Raw genomic sequence first — 21,003 nt, 5'->3', positions numbered from 1 at the left:
GTGTAGCAGCAGAAAAAAAATCCTTGATAGTATGCTCACTTTCCTTTTCAGCAGTCTTAGCTCTAGGAGTGCCAATTAATCCAATTCCAGAGCTTTTCTCAACAATTAAAATTGTAATGAAATTTCTTATGATGAATCTACAATGTCGATTTCAAAAACTGTTTACATCAGGTTGTCTTCTCTTTTCTCTGTTGTACCTTTGTCAGAAGGCACGTTCAGCTGAATTCCCATAGCATTGATTCAGTTTCTCTGGTCTCTGTGTTCCTGGCGTCTTCCAAAGGTCCAAAGCTATTTGGTGAATGATTTGGACATACAAAATTAAGAAGCTCTGAACTTGGTGCTTAAGAATCAGATTAAGAAAATTATTTTCTTGAAATATGAACCACAGAAATAGGATTTCAAGGTTCTTTCTTGCGTCTACACCTATCAAACCTGTGGTCTTTTTCCCCCGGATATAAGACATTATGCAATACATTACTGCTTTTCTTCTCCCTGATCAAAACTAACGGCAGGCTTTTAGACTCGATTTGACAATACCTCAGTTTGAGAGATTTTCTACCATATCATTTAGAGGTCAAGATGCTTTTTACTCATAGCAGACTTTCCCATTTTCCAAAGTAATAACAGATGACACTGAGCATTGCTGGACATGCATCCTGATACTAAGGTGTATTTCTGAATGAATAGTCTCTTACAAAGTTAGAAACTAGACTACAAATCCTTTACAGACCCCAGAGAATCTTCAATCTCTCCTTGCCTTTTCAAATAGCTACAATTGCCACAGAGATCTTCAGTTTCAATTGATTTGTTCCCTTGGATTTGTCATTGGCTCAAATGGTCTGTTCAAAAATGCACAACGTACTATTACCTGCCACCAGAGAAGACTGTATCTGTATTTTTTTTACACCTTCAGTTTGCACTTTAAAAGAGGGCAATCTGGGTCTTACATTGTATGTTTCATAAACATGAAATTCTGATCATCTGGAATTTTTTTAACTGCATCATAAGATCCAGTTTACCAGGCAGTCAGGTTATCTGAATTTTAGATACGAAGGTATTCTCTTTGGGCAGAGTATAAAGGACAAATTGCTTGTGAAGTCTCACAGTGCCACCTTGATCCTTCAGCTAGCAGACTCTTTACTACATATTGCAAAGCCATCCTTTGTAGACAGTGTTCACTAAGTTTTCATGCACTTCAATTTTCTTCTTCAGTTGTGGTAGAATCTAACTATTCCAAGATCACTAATTGGTACTACAGCCTGATAGCTTTTGAAAAGGCAAAACAGTTTTTGGAATCTGACCAGGCAGGAGACTCACATATGTTGACCAGTCACCAGCCACAATACCTTGGTCTGTATTTCTTTCAAAGACAGTGATCCCTACAGAACGTGAAAAGGAAAAAATGGATGAAGTTGCAGGCAAAGCAAGAAGAGCCCAGTTTCCCTGAGAGTGCCTTATTTACTTCACAGTCTGTAAAAGTATGTTCACCATTTTTGCTGATGTGAACTATCACAGTTGTATTCTTTAGAAACAAAGTGTCATCAAGCCGAAAGGCCTGTTGATCCAGTGCCTTTTTGTTATTTCATACAGATCATTCAGAAAAATGACTGGTTGAGTGAGGACGGCATTTGTCTTGCATCTGTAAGCACTACATTTAATTTTTTGCTCCTGTATTAGCTTAGAAAAAAGTGTCTTTGTATGTGTACAAGTATAGCATTACTTATTTAATCCACATTGGTGTTTTGATGATAATAATGATAAAAACAGTGAGGTTTTCATACAAAGCAGTAATGAGGCACAACAAACTGCAGAATACGTATCAGGTGCTTTTAAGAACGCATACTTGATTATCTTTAAAATGACTTGTCTCCTGGTGGAGCCAGACAGCAATCATTTATCTACGACATAAAAACCGGTAAGCATCTTTCTTCTTAAAAACTTCTTATAGGATCTTTTGTCTGTTCATACACTGAAACTAGACCAAAACTTCCTATTACTAAGGACAAGGAAGTGTTAGGAATGATTGCTTGAGAAGCTTGGAGCTTTTGAGAACAAATTAGACACACATAAGCACGGTACTGCTTAGGGATAAAGTGATCAACTAGGTGATGCTCATTAATAGAACATTCACATCAGGTCTAGAAGTTGGCCCACAGTGTGAGACAGAATGAACTGTCATCTTTTTATGAGATCTTGTCAACTTTAAGGGATTCTTTTAAAATATAGAATAAATAACTGTATGTGCTCAGGATTGATTCAGTATTGCAGAAAACTCAAGTCTATATTTTTGATACTCATCCATTAATCAAGTATGATAATATGCTGAAGCCTGATCTTTACACAGTGGGTCATGGCATTAATTTGACAGTATTTTATAAATTCTGTTTTTATCCCATGATGTTGTGAATTCTAGTTTATCTTAACATCTTTCTCCTTTCTTCTCCCATCCTAATTACAATTGAACGTGTTTTTCTTTTAAATTCTTGCTAAGATACTACTATACCTTATTATAGAAGACTGTCATCAATCTGATAAGGAAGTATTTACAACAGTACATGCATTTTGGCACGTAGCAACCCAAGCCAGAGGTTTGGGAGTTAATAATGAACTTCAGATACCCTAGAACTGCCTACACCTAGACAGGTAATTAGCAATCATAATGTGATGGCCATCTTTACAGAGTCTTTCCAGTTTCACTGACTGAAAATGGGTTAGACTAACCAGTGAAGCATTTTGCAGCCTAGACATCCGTAAGCATATTATTTTTAATAAGGATACTTACATAATTTACGCTCATATGTTATCTAGCAGTTGCCTAGCTAGACTACACATCATGATGGTCCCAGACTGGTACAGTGATTTTAAAACCACGCTGAACATGGTTGCAGATTGATCATGCAAAATCTGCCCCCTCCCAGCTGATTTTTCCCCATTTGTGCACAGTGCAACACAAAAAAAAAGGAAAAAAGTAAACAAAATTTAAAAAGTGTGATGGGCGAGCAGGTCGACTGTGTGAGAGAACACGTGCAAAGTATACCTCAGAAACACTATAGGTGGATGAGCACGAAGGGAGCCGAGCCTGGTTGTGCAGTGGGGAAAAGAAAACATAGTTAAAAAATAAATGGTGGCACAGTAAGGGTCTCACAAGGTTTTCTGTATAGGTGGTTCCAGCACTGACATAGTAGCAGGGGGTTCATTAAGTTTCCACAACCAGCTATTTCAGAAACTCCAAATTTATGCCTTTTAAGGTGGAAGCTTCTTAGAGAAAAAAAAAAAGAAATATTATATTTACAAAATAATTAAAACTAATGATGAATCGGAAGACAACTATCAATCCTTCTTCCTCTAAGTAACTGACACTATCCTTAGGACAATAAGGTATTCTAGGATGAAGCTTTACCAATCTCTTTCACTTAAAACTACTAGTTTTATTCTAACTCTGCAAAGGGTACAATATGAAAATCCATTAGAGGCCCTATTCTTCATTGTATATCTTAATGTTTTCAGATGCTCAGAACGAGCATTTTGGCAATGGAGGCTTTTCTTCAATCTCACTGCCCCAAAAACCAGAAAACTTGCAAAGTTAAAAGACTAACGGCCAGATATAGGTCAGTAAAAATCTGCAGATTATGTCCCTAAGCAACATAAAGTGCTATAATTTTGGAGGGACACTGTCCACTGTCAAGAGCTTTCAGTACAAACACAAGATAATTACTAACACTACAGTCTCACTGATTGCTTAGGAAACACTTTGTTTACACAAGATACCCATTTTTCTATACTATTAATCACTCAGAAATAACTGAAGTACTAAAAAAGGATTCTCCAGTTATTTATAGGATTTCTTTGCCCAAAAATCTGAAAAACCATTCTTTGGTTGAAAACAGTTAAATGTTTCAATTACAAAGAGCAGTCTGAGTTTTGTGGGGTTTATTTTCCCTAACTTTAATATTGTTAGATTATTAATTATCTGATGACAACTGACTGTGAAGAAAAAGTAAAAGCAGCCTAACAAATGAAATTTTAAAACACATAGTTCTTTTAAAATTTTCATGCATTAAAAATCTCCTCTTGATTTTTTTTCTAGGGTGGAAAAATTAATTAGCAGAAGCCCCAGCAAAACTTCTTTAGACTTCAACAAAATTAGTATCTGTACAGCAGTTTGGATACATTTGTGGCAAAGATGAAGCCAGCAAGAATTTCCAGATAAGTTATTAGTGACCCCTTGCTGACTTAGGTATTACGATAGACTGAGCAGAGATCACGGTACTCATAAAAAGTCTTATGAATGTTCTTTAATCTCAAATGTGTATGTCATAGTTCTTAACTGAAATACAAAATATCACTTCCAGGAAAATTCTACAGTCACATTTGTCTGTGTTCATTTATGTTCTCCATTATATACTACTACACAGCTGCCCTTTCTTCACTGAAAAGATTTTAATACTCCGAAACTATTTTTTTTTCCTTTCTGGCATTCTCTATTTTGTTTGCTCTTCTAGAAAACTTTGCTAAGGAAATCTGATTCACTTCACATAGTCTTAAATGTTCACACACGCTCAGCACTTTCTCCACCTGATTACATGTTTTCTCACAAGAAGATGATCTGCAGGAGGATTAAGTTACAAATGGAAAATTCCATCAAGCAGAAAGACTAGCAAATGCAGTTTTAAAAATAAAATTTTCTTAAAGAGCTTATTTTGTAAAAAAAGAAAAAAGGAAAAAGAAAAAAAAAGAAAAAAAAGAAAGAACTCCTCCTGACAGAGCAAAAACTGTTTCTAGAAACATTGCTTTGAAAGCTTTCTAAGAAAGACAAGGCATGCTTTTGCTTAGAACAGGGGTTCTGCTATTCACCTAAGACTTTTGGATGAGTGTCTAATCAAAAGTCTCATAAATAATGTCCAACCATTGTTTCCATAGTTTGTCTGCAACAGTATGGAAAAAGAACCGTTAGCCTCAGTTTTGCAGATGAGGATCCGAAGAATGCAGTAACAGCAAGAAACATCACAGCAGTATCAGTAGCTAGATAAACAGAAACAACAAAAATGAGGTTTGGAATCGTACTCTGCAAACTCTGGAAGAACTTGTCTCATGTTGTCTACTCACACTGACTAAAAGGGGTATGCTAGACACTTGCATACTTTAATCTTCTCTTAGACAACTGCTATAAGCAGAACGCTATTACTTTCCTTATCCTCTCATCTAATAAACCATATTTTCATTAATGCCAAGGCTAAACGACCATTTAACTTCACCCTTATTCCTATTAGTATTTAATAACTTTAAATAATTTAGTATTTTCTTTTTCATAGTCCTAGTTGTATACAGGCAAATGATAAGATTCCCTTCACTAAAATACCTGTGTATTTTATTTCTCCCTATGCTCAAACACACACGCACACTTTTCCTTAATCTCTTAATCTCACTCACTCCAAATTCTTTTTTTCTTAGTCACACATGTCTAGACTCTCAATTTACCTATATCATTTTTTTCATAATGATGAAATGGAAGGTATGCTCAAGTGGTCTAGTCTCAAAATGACCTAGTGTTCTTGAAGAAAGGATTATGGTCATACCACACTTCTGCACATGGTGATTGCTGTTTGTTTTATATTCAATAGGATCACACAATGAGACAGTTTAATCTGCTGCACACTTATCATTTCCTGATCATTTCTGTGTCATTGCTTTCTTGCTAACTAGTTTCAATTTTTGAGCATCTGCCTGATTTCAGCATTTTGTAAGTGTATTGCTTCTGTGTTATTAAAATTAAATGTCAATACTTTTCCAAGCTCCTTTGATGATTCTGCAATCTACCACCTACTCTGCTTACAATTTGTTGTTATATATGAACTCCAGTAATTGTTCTTCCAGTTTGAGAGAGGGGGCAGCCCTCCTTATCTTGTATGCCACCTGACAATCCCACATATTACATTAGGTGAAGCTAACGTGCTAACATTTGAGCTGCTGGGCTCTTTTCCCCCATGAACATTCAAGTTAAGGGGCCACGTTGCCAGTAATAGAAATCCCCCACTGTGAGAATGATTTTAAAAGAGCTATGCCTATTTACACCAACTGAGAACCTGCTTCAAAGGCTGCAAGAGCAATTTGTTGTTAGTCTGAGGGCCTTACTGACTTAACTCAGGTCTTTAATAATGCAATATTAAGACCAGGAAGAAAAGCACTGTAAATGTAATCCTTCATCATGATCAAAGAAGGCAGGTTCTTAAAGCAAGACAGGACACTGCATGTGGGAGACCCTAGACTCTGAGAGATACAGCTCTGTATGAAAAATTATAATCCTAGTTTCATTAAACACCATCTATGGACAGTATTTGGCCTCTGCTATTAATTCTGAGAGCATTTTTCTTGAAGAAAACCAGAATCTTTGACTTGAAACCATTTAGGTCAAAACTCGCACAAATGCTGTTTGGCATATTACTTGGGAACTCCGTGTAGAACTTCTATACTTAGTTTTATTTTTTTTTCTGATGAGCTTTCCATAATATTTTTTTTTCAGAATGTAAATTTGCATTTGCAATTTTTAGCCTGCACAATTTAAAAAAAATAATCTTCAAAACACTGACTGAAGTACTATTGTTCTGAACTCCACACTTTCAGGAAGGTATCAATTTTAGCAGGTCTTATGAGTTCTAAAACATAAACCAGCCAACTATTTCACTGCTGATCATCTCAGTAGCTAATGCATTTATTTTCTACTCCCACATTAATTTGAACAGCGGGGGAATGCTAACACGTCCAAGTGACAGAAGACTAATTTTTCTAAACAATATTTAAGTTCAGCTTCAAACACAAGTCTCTGAGAGGGGTCAAAGGGTTAAGCCATGGAAAGAACTGGAACAGCTGCAAGGAAGAGGAATGAAGATCTCAAGAAGAAACGGAAAAACACATCTCAGGTCAGGATAACTTTTTTTTTTGTAAATGGTTATGCATTACTGCTGATATTAAAAGTAGTGTTTTAAAATGAAAACTCCTCAAATGCCCCAGCTGCTTAATTAACTCAAATTTTCATGCATGTTGTCTGTGCAATTTTGCTTTAAATAATCAGCAGACTTTCTAAACTTCTGTTGGAATCTGAGATATTATGCAGAATTCCAATGTTCCTTACATATTTGCAAGGGCCTTTGAATTTAATCTGAAAAACACGTATTTGCAATTTATTCTGAAACAAAGGTTCCACCTTAAGAGTATACACAATTGTGCAGTAGCATTTCATTTTCACTTACGGGGCTGGCCATCAGATACCATATGCTCCCCCTGCCGCACCATTCAATACATTTGCCACATTGTAGGAGTATTAACAACTTACATCTAAACCCCTTTCCAAAAGCAGTATGGAATAGATGAAAAGTATTTTAAAGATGAACTAGTAACAGATCCCTCATTATTTTCTTTCCAATTGTCCACTATTTAGTAAGGATTTGCTGTATTCTTTGACCAGTCATTTGTACATTGTCTTTTAAAATATTGCCTTATCTAAAACATCCATTATTACAGCATGAATCAGAGCAGCAGTGACAAAGCAGCAGATTTTAGTTATATGTTATTATACTTGCAATCTGTCTGGCTTCTTATAAGAAACTTAAAGGGAACATTTCTTAGTTCACAGTCTGACTTCCTTACTTACATTGTGTAGCGTAAGGCCATGAAATAACAGATAAAGTGGAACAGAGGAACAGAACAATTTCATGACAATGAACTTGTCACGGCTAATATGGTCACAGTTTTTAATTTGAAATCTTTTCCCATGTGACATTCTGTGTGACTAGAATAGCTTTTTTTTTGTAGTACACAATTTCATGGCATAATTTTTTCTGGCTCTACATTTATGCACTCGTACTAAATCATGAATTTAAGAGTGAGGAGCCTAAAATAAAGGAACTTGCTTTGTCTTGATTATGACTAATTAATGTGAGTTGCCACCAAATCTAAAATGTCACACAGTTTATTTCCCCAAAAACTTCATTCCTAAAGATTTGCCAGGGAAAGTCCTTTAATCAAATTTATTTTATAAAAAGCCGCAATATACCAGCAGCTCAATTTCCTTGTATTTGACCTGTTAAAGATTATAAACTCAAGGACTTCTATTTGACAATGACCATAAATCAACTTTATGTCAGATATATAGCTGGATATGCAAAAGCATCCAAAAGTAGCAAAAATTATAAAATCATTATCATTACCAAAATTATCTTGCTCTTATATAACCACAGTGGATTATGCATTAGAATGACAGTGCTGAGAATGGCAACAGTCATAGTGTATGGAAGACACAAACAGGACATGAATCTAAAGAAATTATTCTGAATATCTTCATTGGAGGGATGTGCAAAGGGATAAATGGTTACTGATTTTCACATCTACTATGCTCACAACTGTCTCTTTTTTTCTAATTTTCATTATACATCAAATTACATGGCTTAAACTCACTTCTCTAGAATTGCTGAAAAGCTAATCTTAATGTATGATGTGAACTACTAATCACGAGGTACTGCTGTCTGTATTGTTATGATGGATTTGACTTGCTTCATTAAATAATTTGATGAAAAATGGGCAACTTTACAGGTGTTATGACTGATATGTGAGATCCTAATCCTTTTTTCACAATTTTTTTTTCTCACTAAAGAACAAAGCTAATGCATAAGAAATAACTTGCAGAATTTTTTGTATTACTCTGCTAAAAAAAACCAAGCATCAAAATTTGCATAGCTTGCATTCAACCAAATATTAACCTATTTTGTGAGATAAAATAGGGACCCAGATAGATTAAAGGTAAAGATAGAGGCACATGTGAACCTATGTGCTTTTAGGTTACCTTATATCAGCCAAAGTTTTCAGTTCAGGTAAGGCTATCAATCACTAGCAGAAGATATTTTATCCTTTAAATAAGGATATCTATTTTATTTGTTGCTAAATTTAATATTCAGGAAATTTTAGGTATGCAACTTCAGTTTTTGAAAGGGATTTTTTTTTTTTTAGTTGCTGTAAAGCCAAGTAGTTTGATCAGCATTCATTAAAATGCAGTAGAATATTCTTTTAACAAACCCTGGCAATTAGGTCAGGTTTCTCACAGACATTAAAATGAAACCCCAGCTAGAAGAGAAAGAAAACACAAAGGGAGAAAGAGAGAGAGAAAGGAAAAAGATGGGGATGAGAGGACAAACCAATCAGATTTGGTGTTACCAGCCAGTAGAAGTTTTAAAAAACAGATCACCGAGTGAAATCGTACATTTACTCGGAGAGAGCATCCTTTGACATTGCCTTCTAGGTGATCTCTGAGCTCCTCCAGCTTTCGATGGAGCTACATGTAAACATCAGAAAATGAATTCAAAAAGCAACCTGTTCTCTTGTCACTTCTTTTTTCTTTTTTTGCTTCTGTTCTTTGTTTTTGTGATTTTAGTTGTTTTTTTTTTTTTTAAATAAATCATAGCATAACACATTTCTCACTGCCTCTGGCAAAACATTTCAAGACATCTAAGCACTTTGAAGAACACAGACATACAAGCTCAGTAAACCTGGAATCTGGAAACAAGATATTTTTGCTTGATTAACATGGCTCTTTTTTCAGCACAGGAAAAAAACCCCTGAAAAATCAAGGGACAGATCATTCTAAAGCTACTGAATCTCTGCTACGTTGTTCATTTATTTATTTGCTTGTTTATTGGTAAGGCTGTGTTTTAGAATTTATTTCCATCAAAAATATCTTTTAGAGGTAAATTTTCATGTTTGGGAACCTCAATTAGGATTTTGCATTTTCTGTAAGGATATTCATATAAGATTTTGTGTCTAAGTATTTATTTTGGGTTGTGAAATTAAATCCTGGGCAATCAAATACAGAAATAATAATCCTAAATTAGGTGTCAGTGGGCGTTCATAAAAATAATAGGTGAATCCCACCACCTAAATAAACTACATCTGCATACACAAATGCATTACACATCTGGAATTGTACATGATGACCTGCTAAAATGCACAGGTCACAGTAATTACATACACAATTTTCAAAAACAGTATAGAAGCTGTGGCTGTCTCATATGCTCCTCCATGTGAATTCAGAGGTCCTGAATGCCTTCCACTGAAACAGTGCCTCATTCATGTACAGTGCTCTTCTCATCTACCCTGTAACTGTAACATCTACCCTGTAACCTCTTCCCAAAACACAAGTGAAAAGATAAAGCCTCACAGACAGTGAGGAATGCTACAGATGCCTCTAGCTATAACTTGTATAAACAAATAGCAACTGGCTTCTTTTTGTACGCTGAGATCAATTTAAATGGTGGCATTACTGGAAAGAGGTGCACAATTAATCCTTCCCCTCCCCTTCTTTATGCTCAGTGAAATAACATTTTCACAAAGAGCAGCTGTAGAGCAGTGTTAGAGAACAGAGAGGATGGCTTGTCCTGGAACAAAGGCAATACACTCACATACAAAGCCAAAATAAAAGACCAAAAACCAAGAAGGCAGGAAAGGCAAGGAGCGTGCAGAAGAAAAATGAAACAATTAGCGCTTGAGAAAGTGCTAAAAGGAAATACAGTGGAAAAAAAGTGAAAAATTGGATGGCTGAAAAAGAGGCAACTGTTGAGATGGAACCTTAACAGAATGGCCTGGACTGCACATGATCAGCACCTTGGTATAGATTATGTCTTCTGTTTTAAACCATTTATTAGGGTGTAACAGTATGCACGGTGGGTACTGATTTAGATATCTGCCTGTTCTGTTAAGTGCTCTAAATATTTGAGTATGCTTGTACAAACACAAAAATGGCAGAAGGGGCTAAAGATTAGCAAAACAGTGGCTCCGTTATTATTAGCCTCACATGAATCTCTCTCTCATTTCCTCTTTATTTAGTCTGATTTTTTTTTTCTGATTTAAAGGCTAGATATACATGAAATGTTCAACTCTCTTGTAATGGTCTTTTGCAGAATTAATTGCAAAAAGTGTGAGCACTATAAAAGCACAATTATGTTTCAAGAGGGAAGCAGTAGTCTGAAGATGAGTAAGTCACTTCTCTCACAGGCAGTTAAGAGACAACATAGATCAGAGAAGTGGTTTAATCATGATCACCAAATTACAGGCACTTAAAGGAAGTTGTTACTATCTCTTATTTGTGGTGATATTCAAAGCTAACTAACTGGCAGCCTGCCTTCAGTAGGTTGTTCTATGTGTAGCACAGAAACAAACAAAATGTGACCCGACAGCAATAAGAATACTGAAATAAAAACGATGAGATGGTGAGAAATGGAAAAGCCCCTTCCCTCCCTCCCCTCACCTCCCCCTTCAAAAGGAAAAGTGTAGGCTATAGAAGAAAACTTGCAAAATAAATGTTAGAAACATATTTACTTTGAGGGATCCAACTCTACTAGCAACTCCTTTGCTTTCATCCGGCCGTCTAATTTGCTACAATGGGGGAAGATGGGTAAAAAAGACAGAAGAATAAAGAAAAAGTGAACTTAAAAAAATTTCCACACAATCAGTTAGCAGTACATGCAAGACATCAATTTGACTCTCTGAGACACCTCTAGAGGACAAAGACACAGACTAATTTCTGAAATAAATGATGCTTTATCATGGCATTTTAAACTCGCTTTGTTGATAATTTTTATTTCAGTATATTACCAATCTGGCACATATTGCATGCTGAATTCACTAACTTTTTCGTAAGAATACATGTTACTTATCTGATTTGGATATGAAGAATAATGAGTCCTAAAACTAACTGAAGAAAAAAACACCCAATACCTTCTACAAATCGTATGATCACAGTATGCTATAACTGGGAGTACCAGGCCTGGCAAGTATCATGATTGATACCCAACAGAATGCAACACAGACTCCTATTGACCCAGGCCTAGAGATTTTAGCCACTGCCATCCAGATTCCCAGTTAAAAATTATGCTGCCCAACCAGAAAATTTTAATGCCAGACCAACATTAGATTTTTCTTTTAAATATACCACATATATAACCTCTCCCCAACATCTCCTACCTGATTACTTTTCCTTTATTATACATGTTTATTTCCTAGATGATGAAGAGGATGGAAGAAACAAATGAGGTAAGCTGCTCAAAAGGCTTTGTTCCGTTAGAAGCATGTAAAATAAGACATTTATAGTAAAAGTTCTTTCCAGAATTGCTGCATCCAGTAAATAAACCTCTTTTACTGATAAATTAAACTTGTGTTGTGTCATTTGAAGTAGAGAGGAAGAAGACAATAGAAATGACTTTAGGGATATCCTTCTAGTCTGGGGCAAGTCTGAATTGAAAGTTTTTACTAGCTGATGGTTGTTTCACAGGTTATGTAAAACAAAGTCTCACACAACCAAGATGAACCCATCCAAACCACATTAATTGTCTTTTCTTTAAGAAATCTCAGCAAGGAAGCCAAAGACTGAATGAACCATGGAAATTCAACTATGCTTTATGCCCTATGGAGCACACTAGCAAAAGAACAAATTAGATTGCCACTTTTTATTTTTACCTGACCCATGGAAAATGGAGAATTTCATATTTAAAACACAGTCACTGATTATTTTTTTTTACTTGCACTAGATTTGCAAGAAAATAATGCAAATAAGCAATATATTAACAATTTAAATACTTAGTTCTGATAGGATCTCCACTAGCAAAATACACTGGAAACATTTATGTAAATTGTTGCTTTTTTCCTCTGGTCTTATGGTATTCAAATAGTATCTGTTTTGAACTCTCAAGCGAAACATCCACAATACTGTTTGGATGGGACTCTAAGCAAATCTAGTATAGTGACCAAGAAAAAACCTGTAATTCTTAAATTAAATGTGTCCTTTAGAAGATAGATTCAACTAAAATATATGCAGTTGTAACCTTGTTGCTATAGTTTTCCTAAGTGGAAAAAAAAAACCAAACCAAAAACTTCAAGAGGGAAAAAAAGATCCTTATCTGAAAAGAAAACAAGAGGATTTAGAGCAAAGATATATAGCCCAGTAGCCTGCCTGAGATATTACCAGTTCCAGACAATAAGACATAATCAAGTAGAACCCCAATTCATGTTACTGATTTGCATTTTTTTCAAAATTAATATATTCAATTTTGTTTCAAAAATGAGAAAAAATAAAAAAGAAATGCTGATAATCTCACACAATGACATGGAACTAGGACATTAAGAAAAATGGTACATACCACAGAAACTTGGGGAAAAGTTGTAACAGCAATACGTATTCCTTTCAGGGAATAAGTTTTTCTTCTATTATTTACCAATGCGGGTACTGAGACTGCTCAAGTTGCGCTCAACGTTTAGGATTCAGTCAGAAATGAGATTGGAGATACTACAGGTGCATATAACTGACATTATTTACTCTTTCTTTCTTCAAAATATATAGAGCAATGCATACATAAAATGTACATCGTGAGCAACGACATTATAAATGCTTGAAAATATAAATGACAAGGAGATAGACTACGGTCAGCTCCTGTTTTACACCCGTGGCACAGTTGGTATACATGTTAACCTGTTTTCTACAGGAACCTTGCAGAATGCAACTTGGATGCTTCTCAAGGGATGAATCAGAGTGATATGAGTATTGCACCAACTATACTATGTCTTTTCTGTGAATTAAATACAGTATTACCGGGAGGCAATGGACAGCAGGAATAAAAAAAAACATGAGTTGTTTTTTTTTTTTTTCCCATGGCAAATGCCACAGAAAGGAATGCAGGCATATCCTTATCTCTATCTGGTCAACTCCTGTACAGTCTTCTAGAAGCTGACTGATAAGCTAGTATTTCAGAAAATAGCATGGATTATACACTTCTTGTTTTTTCAGAAACTCAGCTAGACACAAGAATCCCATCATAGATGAACACTTGTAGCTAGAAAAGATTAGAAAGAAAGATGTGCATGTAAGTGTGCTAAACCAAAAGCTTGTATACTTCTATCCCCATTGTTCACTTGTGTGACCTAGAAACCATTTCTTTGATTTTTTTAATTACCCATTTGTAAAATGAAGACAATACTTTCTTCTAAGCAAAATACAAGATGAATAAAAAGAACCTGAACAGTGAAATTGAAAACAAAATTTTGTGCCTCAGGATTTATGTTGGTTTTTTTTTTTTTTTACTACTAAAACACAAGCTAAATGAGTAGATTAAGAGATGAGGCAGCAGAAACACTAAGTAGTTATTGGCAAAATGTTACCTGAAAGATGTGAGGGTTTTGGAACACTCTGAAGGAGGAGAATGAAGATATTCAATGTAATGAAGCTAGAATGGTGTTGCGTAGGGAACACTGCAGGAAACTGGCATGGTATAATGCACTGACAGTTAAGATAAACAGATTATATTTACATCCCTTTCTTATTCACAAGGGAATAATAGTAGGATTTAAAATCTAAAGATTAGACACAGGTGTCCCTATCTTGATATCTGAAGAGCAAGGTGGAGTTCAAATGAGAGCAGAATGAGATAAGAAGCAAGAAAACTTCGGAAGCAGGGAAATCAGAACCAAACAGTGAGCAAAGAGGAGTGCTCAAGTATGATTAATGGACTTGTTAGAAGATCAATGAAAGACTTGGTTACCAAAGAACAGACACTGGACGTTTTCTAAGCAGAAGTCTCGCTTATGGTTTCATTATTATTGCTCTACCTTCTAATAGAGTAAGAAATGTACCTGTTTATCTTAATCTCTGATTTCACTCTGGAAAAATAATTTAAAGACCTTAACTTAAATATATATAAACCAGCATTTATACTCGTCATAAAGAAATTACAGCTCTGAACAACTGGCTAATCTGAGATTCTAGCTTTAGTTGGACTTATTTAAACAAAGAGTTCCACAACAGGAGAAATAGTCTCAAATACTTAACACTATCCACCTTAGACTCCTTCCTCTTTCTGATAATATTCCCCGTTCCTGCTACTCTAAAGTTTCCCTGCTTACTGATTCTGACATAGAAACTGGAATTTTGCAGGACCCACAAGCTTTCAGAAATGTGTTTTCACATCCACATTCACCAAAAAGGAAAACCTCTTTCAGACTTTTTTCCAAAATCCTAATACATACATGGTTTATAAAGACAAAGCTTTATTCATATGATCAAATTACTTAATTCTGAAACTGAATAAAAGCAACACTAGTAACGGAAACTCTTTACAGCAGTGGTTTAAAAAGATGTTAAGTTCCTTATTCAACGGCCTGGGCACGGCCTGGAACCATGTTAATTAAAAGCAAGAGATTATACTACACAGTATCCAAACCAAGTTCAGATTATTTGCTGTACACATAAGAAAACTGTAACTGAACTTGAACACTACCACAGAGATCAATGATGAATGCTAAGTAAAAAAACACTACTAATATTACTTGTGAACATGACATCACTGGGTTTGCATATAAATGCTTTTGCATTTTGCATAGACAAAAATAGTCCATGTTAGTTTCTAGCCATGGCTTCTTGTCATACATTTAAATAAAAGTTCCCTTGTGCTGCTAACCTAGTTGCCTTAGAGGATGCAAAGTTAATGGTGTGAATATCCTCTACTAAATCCTAAATCATGGAACTTGATAGCATCATATTTGCCAATGTGACTACGTATACTGTTAATAAATATTCATGAAGTTGTTCCTTTTTATAGCAGGCTTTTGGCTGAGAAACAGTGACATTCACAAGTTTGTACAAGCTATGAGAAAAGACCTCTCTTGTTTTTGCAGTTTTACCTACCGTTACCACAGAGTCACAGAATGGTCTGAGTTGGAATAGACCTTTAAAGGTCATCTAGTTCAACCCCCCTGCAAGGAGCAGGGACATCTCCAACCAGATCAGGTTGCTCAGAGCCTCATCCAGCCTGAGCTTGAACATTTCCAGTGGTGGGGCATCCACCACCTCTCTGGGCAACCTGTGCAAGTGCTTCACCACCCTCAGTGTAAAAAAATTTCTTCCTTATATCCAGTCTGAATCTACCCTCTTTTAATTCAAAACCAATACCCCTTGTCCTGTTGCTACAGGCCTGCTGAAGAGTTTCTCCTCGTCTTTCCTGCAGGCCCCCTTTAGGTTCTGGAAGGCCGCTATCAGGTCTCCCTGGAGCCTTCTCTTCTCCAGGTTGAACAGCCCCAACTCTCTCAGCCTGTCCTTTGAGGGCTGCAGAGGAAAGTACTTACAGTACTCCAGCTGGGGTATAAGTCGTTCCAGTTACCATTCCATCTCAAAATGCACAGCATCATAGTAAGAAAGGAACGATCAGTTTTGGAAATGTTGAGCAAAATTGTGCATACGAGGGTCCTACTTTGAACCACTTACTTTACCAGAATTCTACAATATATTCCAATTTTTTTTTTTATTTTCTCCACCCAAGGGCCATTCAACTGATCAAGGCAAAATATGGAAGAACAACAATGGGATAAACCTATCTTCAATCCATTGTAGCTTAAACAGATGTTCTATGATCTGGTGAAAAGGTAAGTGGATGTATAAAAACAACAGTAAAATGATCTTAAAGATAAATGCATTGAGAAGACAAAAACATTAAAAATTTACAGAAAAGAAACTAAATATCAATCATAATATATTCAAACAGCACCCTCATGAAGGGGCTTTGAAAGACTAGAATATATTAAGTACAGGGCTATTGAGGAATCATCAGCAATTTTTTATCAAAAGCTTGGAGATTCCTCAAGTTGATATACTGCATTCAACTAGAGAAGAAGGGGGTCCAGTTGATGAAGGGAAATCATAAAAGCTGTATTATGTCTAGTATTACACCATTCTGTTCCAGAAAAATGTTCTTGAAATCTCTCATGAGAATTCTCACATAGTTGATATTAACGGAGAAACGTATCTCAAAAGTATAATCCAACTGGCAATGATTTTACATCAGCTGGTCAGGAACAAAAAGCTTCATGTAGGGTAAGATCATATAAGGGAAGTGAAACCAAAGGAGATTAAACCTTACAAAGATGGAAAATGCTCTTTCCTGACCCTTAGCAACGTTTGTCGGAGTTCATGGTATACAATAAACTGGAGATAAGTGAAGGACAGTGACATCCAGCAAAAAGGAATAAACTGTAAATATTCCATGGCTTGCAAGAAGTAATTTTAATTAGTGAAGTAATCACATATTGCTTGTCAACAAATTTGATGCTGGGGACTGTGACTGTCAACATCCAAATATTACTGATACCGGTGGTATTTTTTTACAGCCATTGATTGCCTGATGAACAGTGGAAAGTTCTGATACAGAAATCTGTATCAGAATTAGAATTCTGTATCAGAATTAGAATTCTCTTCACTAATAAGAACAATACTGTACATCAAGTGAGCAGTTTCTACTGCTAACAAAGAGCTTAATTTATTTTTAATACTGCAGCAGATATACTTCTTTTAAGTTAAAAATGCATTATGTATAACTTACACAGTCATGCTTGAAAAATTGACTTGCACTTGAAAGTATTTTTACTTCTGCAGTTTTAGGCCAGACAAACACCGATTAGATGGGGCTTCCTAAATACATGGGGAGTATTTTCAAAGGGAACACAAGTTCCTACAACGAAGATATACATTCTCAACCAATAAACATATTAATGCCCATGCATTATACTGCAGTATGGCATAAATGTTTTATGAGGGTTGCTGCACTTCTTGAAAATGGTAAACCTACAAAGGCATAACGTACATGAATGCTAATGAATGCCAAACCCCCATCATTATCATACTATCACACATTTTGTTGACACTACTCACATATTTTTTTAAAAATTATTTTTTGAAATGAGCACTACTACTCACACTGTTCCATGTGCAGATGAGGGAATAAACATGGTGCAGGTGGACCAATCAGTGGTAAAAAGCAATGCAATTCTCTTGCAGTTTTCGAGTTTAGTACATTAATATTACCACCAGATCCATGATCTGTTAACATACATAATGACAAAGATAACATAACCATGTCCTTATATGGGGAATTTTGTAATACACTGGTTATTTTACAGCAATATGTGGCAGCCTAGTTCTTCAAAAATATCCATTGAGTCCAGTGAAATTTGATGGTGAGAAATAAAATCTAAAAGTTGGTAGGTAAAATGCGCAGCCAGGGCAAAACAGAATACAATAGATAAAAACATTACACATTATGCCACTATTCTTAGTGACTTAATGTCCTAAATTTAATTTAAACTGGAGCTCTGGGCATATGAGAGTTGGGTCCTTACTTTCACTACGCAGTTAACAAAACACACAGGCTTTATGTTACCCAAGACATGAAGAGATTATAAATGATGAGTAACAAAACCAAATGGCTACTGTGGCAGAGGCACGTGCAGCCCAACAGGAATGGTGTGGAAATCACACAAAAGGCTCCTATTGATTGTAAAGAATGCTGGTAATCAGAAGGCTTAATTAGCCTGCACAGAGCTGTATGGTATTGAGACCAGACTCCTCCAAGCAAACTGACTGAGAGTAAGTTCAAATACTTTATGCTTCACTTCATTATATGGTGGACACACACGCACAAACACATAGGTACCAAGTGTTACAGTAGGGTTTCCAGACCCTACTCAGAGCTTTCAGTCACAAAACTCTCCCATTATACAGCTGAAGTTCCACAAACCCTTCTTTCCACTTAAGGCTACCTTTCTCCCAGTTCTTCCTGACCATAGCACGCACTTTTCTCACAAAGCTCTTGCTGCCTCCAAGCTACTTCCTACTCTTCCCCAAACCACTCTAAGCCCTGCAGCCTCATCACTCAAGAGCCACAAACACTGCTTTGATGTATACCACACCTCTACCACTCAACCTTTATATTCAATTTCTCCTCAATTCCATACTTTCAATCCTCTCATTTCAGCCTTGCTTTGAACATCTTTTCACTGGCCGCTGGCATATTTTGCTCCCCATCTATGCCTGCAGCCTCATTTATTCTCTGGCTTTCTCTACAAAGGAAAGTAGAATTTGCACCTCATGCTCCTGGTAGAGCTTTTAAAAAACCAAACACCTGTTGCACATATCAGAAATCTGTCTTGGCAAGCAGGGAAGTTCGTATTTAAGGAAAAAAACCAGAAACATGGCAAGGCCTAGGTGGTGAAGTTTCGAGTTCTTTGTATATATCTTTCCCAAACTGACAATTCAGTTCTGAACATGTTGCTCTTTTGCCTTGTTGTCCTAAGCTGAACTGAATTTCTAAAAGCTGCAGCATACATAGGGCTGTTCATATTTCAGTGGAGGAAAGTGCCCTTTAAATATTTTTAGACACTAAACTAGCTCCTATCCAAGATACCTTGGCGGTCACAGTGAAAGCTGTCACATCAACGAAGTCACTTGGAAGTGACCTGATGGTGGGACAGGTAGGTTAGAAAGCAAACCAGCTAAGACATTCACTCTCTTTGACTACCTTTATCAGCCAAATTAAAGGTGAGATTTTTGCATTCAGGCTCAGTGTAACAAGGAAGAGCCCATCCTTCTGAAAACGGACGGCCCAGTGGGACTTCATAGGGAAGAGTAAACCTCTTTGAGGACAAGTGCATTTAAAGGTTTGTTCTCAAACATCTGTAATACCCTGTACTTTATCTTTGTGACGAGGCAGGGCTGTGTTTGGAAAATTCATATAAAGCCTCTTGTCACACGTATTTCCTCGCATCTTCAGATCCTGAACAGTTCAACTTTGAAAGAGAAGTGGAAGGGTCGGCAGGGATACTGGGAAAGGGTATATCCAATAAAGCTATCGGAAACATACAATTAAAGCCATGAGACGACAACCTCAGAAGATGAAGACAAGGTGGAAAGATCCAGGATTCAATTCACTTTGCAGAAGCTTAAAAAAATATGACCATTAAGTGGCTAGATACTAACAATAACCTGGGAAGTGACCAAGGTCAATCTTTATCCACACCGATGGTGCTGTTGAACAAAAAAACTGTCCAAAGAGGTTGCCTGGTGTGTTGGGTTTGTGTAGCAGGGCAGGGGCGGGGGCTACAGTAGTAGCTTCTGCAAGAAGCTGCTAGAAGTTTCCCTTTTATCTGGTGGACTCAGCTGGCTCCAGGGCAGACCCACTGCTGGCCAGAACCAAGCCAATCAGTGACAGTGATAACGCCTCTGTGATAATGTTTTTAAGAATGGAAAAACAAAACAGAAGCGTGGGTAGAGAGGGGGCCCTGCAGGCCTTGTGGCCCTCACCCTCTGGACTCCCGCCAGGCGGCTGTCCACTGTGTGGGCCCAACTTGGTCCAGCCCGGCCGAGAGAAGAGAGGACATGTGAGAGAACATGAGAGGTGTCTGCCTAAGTGCAGGTTGTGAGAGGAACAGCTGTTAATGCTAACGTCAGTGAAGAAGGAGGAGGAGGAGGAGTAAAGCTGCTCCTGGCAGAGATTCCCCTGCAGCCCACAGTGAAGACCACAGTGAAGCAGGCTTTCCCCCTGCAGTCCATGGGGCCCATGGAGGAACAGAGATCCACCTGCAGTCCATGGAAACTCCATGCCGGAGCAGGCAGATGTCCAAAGGCAGCTGTGGCCTGTGGAGGGCCTGGGCTGGGACAGCCTGTTCCTGAGGGACTGCACCCTGTGGAAAAGGACCCCACGCTGGAGCAGCTCATGAAGCTCATGACTGCAGCTTGTGGAAGGACACCACACTGGAGCAGGGGAGGAATGTGAGGAGTTCTTCCCCCGAGGAGGAAGGAGCAGTGTAAAGTGACAAGTGATGAACTGACCAAAACCCCCATTCCCTATCCCCTCTGTGCCGCTCGAGGCAGAGGAGAAGGTGAAGACAGTCCAAAATGAAGTTAAGCTTGGGAAGAGGGGAAAGGTGCAGGGAAGTTGTTCTTAAGATTTGGTTTTTTTCTCTCTCATTATCCTGCTTTGGTTTTTATCATTAATAAACTGAATTAGTTTTCCTCAGTCGAGTTTGCTTTGCCCATAACAGTAACTTGAATGATCTCTCCCTGTCCTTATCTCAAACCTCGAGCCTTTTGTTATATTATGTCTCCCCATTCCCTTGAAAGGTGGGAGGAGTGAGTGAGCAACTAGG

At 37.0% G+C, this 21,003-nt stretch overlaps 1 protein-coding gene across 17 annotated transcripts in view; it reads right to left on the bottom strand.

The window, feature by feature from the left end:
- Nucleotides 1–21,003, bottom strand: part of GPHN (gephyrin) — a 313,321-nt gene that overhangs the window by 70,989 nt on the left and 221,329 nt on the right. For 5 of the 17 annotated variants that reach the window (XM_086748161.1, XM_086748164.1, XM_086748163.1 and 2 more), the window contains 2 exons: nt 11,362–11,418; nt 3,038–3,079 (listed from right to left, as the gene is read on the bottom strand). The exons of 3 other annotated variants lie outside the window; for them this stretch is intronic. In XM_086748161.1, coding sequence (XP_086604287.1) covers nt 3,038–3,079; nt 11,362–11,418 — 99 coding nt within the window. Of the gene's footprint in view, nt 1–3,037; nt 3,080–9,250; nt 9,323–11,361; nt 11,419–21,003 lie in introns of all 17 variants that reach the window. 9 more of the 17 variants (XM_086748167.1, XM_086748170.1, XM_086748171.1 and 6 more) reach the window with 3 other exon arrangements.

This window comes from Chlamydotis macqueenii, chromosome 5 (assembly GCF_036417535.1).
Source record: "Chlamydotis macqueenii isolate bChlMac1 chromosome 5, bChlMac1.mat, whole genome shotgun sequence".
NCBI classification, from domain to species: domain Eukaryota; kingdom Metazoa; phylum Chordata; class Aves; order Otidiformes; family Otididae; genus Chlamydotis; species Chlamydotis macqueenii.
The sequence above is the reverse complement of the archived record's forward strand: the minus strand, read 5'-3'. Positions and strand labels throughout refer to the sequence as shown.